Source organism: Pterocles gutturalis, unplaced genomic scaffold, assembly GCF_000699245.1.
Source record: "Pterocles gutturalis isolate BGI_N339 unplaced genomic scaffold, ASM69924v1 scaffold27237, whole genome shotgun sequence".
Taxonomy (NCBI): domain Eukaryota; kingdom Metazoa; phylum Chordata; class Aves; order Pterocliformes; family Pteroclidae; genus Pterocles; species Pterocles gutturalis.
In genome coordinates, this window is record NW_010108635.1 from 1 (window position 1) to 6416 (window position 6416).

At 53.7% G+C, this 6416-nt stretch overlaps 1 protein-coding gene across 2 annotated transcripts in view; it reads right to left on the reverse strand.

The window, feature by feature from the left end:
• Positions 1-182: 182 nt before the first annotated feature.
• The window catches only part of DLG3 (discs, large homolog 3 (Drosophila)), a 14286-nt gene continuing 8052 nt past the window's right edge, over positions 183-6416 (reverse strand). Inside the window, exons 5-11 of one of the 2 annotated variants that reach the window (XM_010072713.1) lie at positions 5866-5907; positions 5085-5135; positions 4194-4295; positions 3846-4018; positions 3160-3269; positions 2084-2175; positions 183-568 (exon numbers count right to left, since the gene is read on the reverse strand). In XM_010072713.1, the coding sequence (XP_010071015.1) occupies positions 462-568; positions 2084-2175; positions 3160-3269; positions 3846-4018; positions 4194-4295; positions 5085-5135; positions 5866-5907 (677 nt within the window). In that variant the 3' untranslated portion in view covers positions 183-461. The remainder of the gene's footprint in view (positions 569-2083; positions 2176-3159; positions 3270-3845; positions 4019-4193; positions 4296-5084; positions 5136-5865; positions 5908-6416) is intronic. The other variant, XM_010072714.1, reaches the window with a different exon arrangement.

The window sequence follows — 6416 nt, forward strand, 5'->3', positions numbered from 1 at the left end:
GCTTTCTGCTGCCTTTCTGTCGCACTGTTCAGAGCTGATAGACAGTCACACTTGGAAAAATGTCCCTGGAGCTCTGATACTAGCTCATGTGCTCGGAGTCAATTGTTACAGTTGTTTCTTCCGTTAGTCCTTAGCCGCCTCCTCCCATCTTGATTCTTGGTTTAGTTAATAATAATGATAACAATAATAATAATAATAAAAAAATGACCTTGAATGGGTTCTCATCCTGTCTCTACTGGAGCAGTGGGAAGGTCCATGCAGGAACGGTGGGCACAGTCACATGATGAATGAGATGAGTTCATCCCAACAAAAGAAACAGGACTAGAAAACTCAATTTTGCAACGATCTAAAAAAGGGGGCAGGAATAGTTTTCATATCCCCCCCACCTTAGGGCAGAGGGCTTGGGTGGGATGGGACTTCGGAGATCTTCTGCTCACAGGGAAGCAGGTGGGGGGACATCTTCAGAGTTTCTCTGGGGACGGGACCCAGATGTAGTGCCCGGACTGGTCCTCAATGATCTGTTTGATTTTGCTGTAAATCTCTTCAAGAGAGTCTCCTTGTACAATGGCTGGAAGAGAACAAGCAAGACCTTGAGCATCGGGCAGCAGCTGCACCTTCCCCACCACAAGCTGCAGGAAAGGCCTTCACTCTGTGTTACACGGGCCGGTGTGGCCCAGCCAACAATTAATGAACCAGACAACCCATGTCAAAGGAGCTGTAACAGGCGCACGATGACACAGAAGGTTAACCCAGCGTGTCCCAGGGGATTAGCCAGAGCTGATCCCATGCTGGCAGAGCTCCTCGCGCATGTGAAGTGCTGGCCAGGTTCTCCACAATGGGCTGCTAATCAGCTTTGCAAATTGTGTCACACCACCTCACTGAGGCTGCGGCAGCTGGCCCCAGCCCTGCAGCTACTCCAGCATGGTGAACAGGAGAGCCTCATGCAGATTAGCTGGTGTGCGCTGAGCGCATAACCCGGGGTGCCGGATTTGTCCATCCCCTCTGGTTGGCTGCTGAGGGCTCCTCGTGTTTGTTGCTTCTTCTGCTGCTGGGTGGGAATCGCAGCACTGTCAGCCTAGAAAAGGCCAGCTTATGGCTGTCGCTTCCAGCAGTAACTCTCGCCCAAAGATCAGTCTTGCTGCTTACTAGAGACACAACATGAAGCACTTCACTGTGCTTCCTGCATCAGAAGAGGAAGATGCACATCGAGGACCAAAGCTTTCTGGTAATTCAGCCTGCCTCTGTAACCCAGCCAGGACCATCCTCCAGCATCTGTTTCCTCATAAGTTCCTGGCACAGAACTTGGTACAGTGACCATCCCTCTGCCCATTACCCACTTCTTTCAACAATGGGTTTCAACAAAGAGCATTCCTTCCCCGGTCAACCTCAAACTCACCATCCAGTTACTGCACCGGAGGAAAGATGGAAGACCAGTTTCTTTGTCTCTTCACCTGCCCATGATCTTCCGCAACTAATCATGTTACAAACATGCCTTAATTCACAAGGATGCCTGTGTCTTGAGCAGCTCACCTCTGCAGGCGCAAAGGGCCAGGCAGCCCCTGACCAGCTCTTCAGCAAAGACTACTTAGGAAGCCAGCTAAACTTCCAGTCTTTTTGGGGGAGATGTTTTGTAATAACTTGGGATAGTCTCGACCATTTAGGCCACTAATTTTTAATCTTTCCTCTTTAAAATTACTCCCTTCTCTTTCTGAAAACACTCCCCTTTCCCCTGTGCAGGGAGTTCTGTTTCCTGCAGCCTTGTAGCACCCTGAATCTATGCTGTGCCTCCCCTGCCTGGGTTTTTTTTCTTCTTTTATTATTAAAGTTAGTGATAAGCTTTCACAAACTTGGAAAATCCTGCCTGACAACTTGTCTCCTTCTCTAGAGCTGGTTTACTCTTATCCACTGATCTTGGAGCAGTTCCTTTGCAGAGCCCTGCTGGCAATGTGCCATTTCTTTTTTGCTTTGATGAAGCTGTGCATTTTCCCATGACCCTGAAGTAAGACAGTGCTTGGTAGAGAGGACACAGCTGCCAGCTGGAAGAATAAAATAAATCAGATACAAGCCTGCTCAGGACACTCACCTGTAAAATACTCTCCAAACTCTTGCTCGAGTTTCATGGCTTTGTCAAAGACCTTGTTGGCCTGTTCATACGTCTGTCTCCTGTTCATCTCCCTGCCGTATACAAAAAATATAAAGTTGGCTCTTTTTCTTAGCAATGAAAAGAAGCAAAAATAGCTCACAGAGCCACGGTGTCTGGGAAGCCTCTGCACACGAAGAATGGACACTGTGCAGGACCCAGCTCTCAAAGGCAGGACCCTTCCCCACAGGCTCTTTGCTGCCTTGGCACTTCATCTCAGCTTGCAACAGTTTTTCCTATCGCTACCACCACCCGCTTTCACCATAGCACAGAAGTGGACTCAAATCCAGACAATCCTCCAAATTTGCAAGACCACTGCAGAATTCTCCCTACTTTTCCAGAGCCTGTCACCACCCCCCTTGCCTAGGCTCCCTCATCTTCATACAACATCTTACAAGTAAGCAATTTGACTCCTGGCTTCAGAAGGAGTTTTCCCAGTCCCCTCAGTGCCAGCAGAGTCTCTTCTGATCTTAGAGTCCACCTCTAGCTACCCAATCTCCTCAAAGATAATATCCTCCGCTGGTGCTTGGAAGACTTGCAAGCTCAGTTCTTATATCCTTGTCCAGTCCTCCCCAGGGCCAGGAGCAGCAGGACAAGCAGAAGGTCCCCCTTAGGCATCTCCTCTGTGCTTTCCAGGGCTGCCCTGGCTCAGCCACCATCCAGCTGTGATCCACCACTATGGGCTGCTGGCAGCTCTCCTGGCTGGACTTGGCCCCAGGTGAGCAGGTTACATCAGGCACACTTGGAAGCATTTTGAGATTTCCCATGGACAAGCCTCTTTGGGGTGAATTAAGGGCTTTAAGCTGCAGCAATCCATGGAGCCTAGATGCACCGTGGCATTCGATATGGAAGGACACCACAGAGACAGCAACGGGTCCAGCTCCTCTTAGCAAAGGACAAGTTCAGCACCAGCAGCAACCTCTGCTGCTTTCTAAAAAGCAGAGGCAGCAGCCCCACAAACCCCCGGCATGCCAGAGGTGCTTGCCCAGGAGAGGCACAGAACATGGTGTTGCACTTACATGAGAGCTTCAATGGATTTTGGTTTGATGAAAATGGCAATGGGATAAAGTTGTGCTTGTTGCAACCTCTTGATAGCATTGCCAGACACATCCAGGATGCAGTGTTTCCCCTGGAAAGGAGACAGTCAGGATCAGATCTACCCATACAGCCTACTCCATACAGAAAACAACTTGCTCATACAGATGTGCTTACAAAAGGGAGGAGCCACAGAGATAAAGCACCAGTCCCGAGACACAAGCCAACTCTCAGTGGCCTTACAGTCCCACCTGCTTAGGGCAGGACAGCAGCACTGCAAAGCGACTGAATACTTCTCTGAACATGTGAAACAATTTACAAGCCATCGGTACACTCCAGTACTCCTGTGGAGGAGATGCCACTGCTTCAAGAAGGGCAGAGCTGGGAACCTTTGCCCTGTGAGCTCCCGAGCACAAGGCTGGTGCCACCAGTGCCAGGCTTTCGGGTGGAATTTGGATGACAGAGGTGCGACACTGAGGCGGAGTAACACAGCTGACAAAAGCAGCCACATGGCTTGGCAGGACTCCAGAAGGAGGAGAGGCTCATGCCATGCTTGCTTAATGTGGTTACAGCCCTTTGTTAACAACACGGGGAGAGGAGAGGAACTGCTGAACGAGTCTGGGTTTGGGCTGGATGTGTCCTGGTCCCTGAAATGCCACCTGACACTCACCCTCTCTGCCACTGCCCGCACTGACTGAATGCTGGTCCCGTACAGATTGTCGTTGAACTGCCCAGCCTCTATGAACTTGTTGTCCTGGATGTCTTTCTCCATCTGTTCACGGGATATGACAAAGTGGTAGTCTTGTCCGTCCACCTCGTTCTCGCGCCGAGGCCTGGTAGTGTCTGGAGAAGAGTGGACATCATGAGCGAACCCGGAGTGATGCATGCCAGACCTGGGAGGGAGAAAACGTACCCGTGCTCCTGGCCCCCTCCCCGTGCTGCAGACCAGACTGCCAGCAGCAGAGCCACCCCTCTCCCCTCCCTCCAGCAATGGCACCGAGCAGCAGCTGGGACTTACGTGGCACGCAGGAACCAAACTTGTGTGGGAATTCAGAGATAAGGTCATCATTAATTCGGTCCTTTGTCGGCCCCAGGATGATCACTGGTCTCGCATAGTGAACTGCGAACAAGAGCCACAGCCTGAGGCCCCACCTGCGCTGCAGGCAGCTGACCCTACTGCCACTTTGGGCATCAACCTGCCTTCCCCCTGCTGGCAGCGGGTGCTCCTGCTCACATGTGCTCCCAAAGGTGCCTCTTCTGTGTGAGTTTATCTTCTCCTGGTCACAGTCAACATCTCCTTCCCATCCAACCCAAACCATCTGCATGACCCTGGGGAAGGTGCTGCAGGTCTCTGGGGTCACGGATCAGCAAAGCTGCTCCCTTGCTCAGGGCAGGAGCCAGACAACTGGGACAGCTGGGCGAGGACACACTGAGCTGAGGGAGTGATGGGAGCCTAAGGGTCTGATACAGCTTCTGGCATGGAGACCACCAAGGCTGGGACTACTGAGCCCGTGAAAGGGTCTGCAGGGATTGAGGATCGAGGGCAGGATGTGTTGCTCTGCAGCAGGGTCCTGGCCTGAGGCAGGGAGGGATAATCACATCCTCAGCTGGGGACTTAAGCCCAGTTCAGTTTTAGCCCTGGATCTCTCCCTTGGTCTGGCAGACCAGGTCACAAGTCTTTTTGGTTGATTAAAAAGGCGTGATCAAGGCCAGGAAAAGCCCCGCAAGGCGGTGTGCACGCCTGGCTCCCCTGCTGCATGCAACAGACAACAAACTCCACTTGTGTTCACCCAGCATCGTGCTGGTACAGCAGAGGAAGGCAGGAGGTTGCACCAGTCACCCTGGCAGTGCCAGGGACACAGGCGCCTACACTGGACTGGGCATGGGACAGCTCAGTGGCAGGACTTACTTTCTTGCCGCGTCACCGGCTCATATGACAGGATGGTGTCCTCTTGTCCTTCTGCAACAGAGCCAGGGAGAGGCAGGTGGGTGGTCCTAGCAGCTTTCCAGCCCTTCCACACCCACCAGGAGCTGGCTCCTGCCCGTGCCAGCCTCCCACAGCCCTGGGGACCCCTCCAGGCTGCCCCTGTCACACCGCCAGCTGATGTGGAGCTTGGCAGGCATGCTGTTACCAGCCCTTAATCTGCCTTAATTATTCATGTCCCAGCTCTGGGTCAAGCCTCTTCTTTCCCTCCCTGCTGCTGTGGGTTCAGGGCCCATTGGGACACACCATCCTTCCTGTGGGGTGGATTGTGGACGTGCTGCAGATATTTAGAGGACCTGCTGAGGATAAAGGGAGTATTTGGTGCAGCTGGACCCCCATGCTCTTGTACAGGCTTGGACTCCAGGAGCCACCTATGCTACAGACCTGGCCTCTGGCCACTGTTTCGCACAGCAGGCACCAAGGATGGGGGACCACCATGGACTGGGGACCCACGACCCAACCTTGAAGCAGAGCCCTGCAGCCAGGAGAGAGCAGGGAAGCAGGCAGGTTTGCTCCTGCCCCCCAGCCCCTGCTCCCTTTGGCCCCAAGGAGGCAGCTGCCCACAGCATCTTGGTGTCACCAGCAAGAAGGACCAGCCTCCGAACAGAACCACCACCAGGACCAGACAAGATGGAAGTGCCAAAACGTGCACATACAGACACACACACACATGCAGAGGGGCGGTAGAGCAAAGATGCACACTTACTGGAACTGCTCTCGCTGTCACTGGTGTTTGATGTCACGCCCTCTGCAAAGCAACCAGAGAGACCCCCTTCAGAAGAAGCATAGGCATGGGGGCACCCCAGCTGTCACCGAGCACTACTGACCCAGGGCAGGGCAGCACTATCCTCCCAAAAACACATGCCCAGCACCTGCTGGGACAAGCCTGTGCTGCATGGGCAGGGCAGCATCTCTCACCCTTTGCTGGAAAACCAGGGACATGCAGGGGGACACTTGGCTACTCCAGAAGAGGGCAGGGATGCTGGGAGGGGGCTGCTCTGCAGGCACAGGCAGGCATGTGCAGGCAGCACCTTCCCTCCCAGGCTGAGGGAGGGAAGGTGGAGTGCACAGGGAGGAGGGTGCTGGCAGGAGTGGGTGCAGCATGCACATGGGGAGGCAGGGGAGGGCGCCAGCACGAGGACAGGGGAGCCTACCTCTGGGGATGGGGCTGGGACACACAGAGACAAGACAGTGACAGGATGGGACAGAGTTTGGGGCTTTGCTTGCTCAGGCTGATCCCAGTGCTGAGACTGCCCC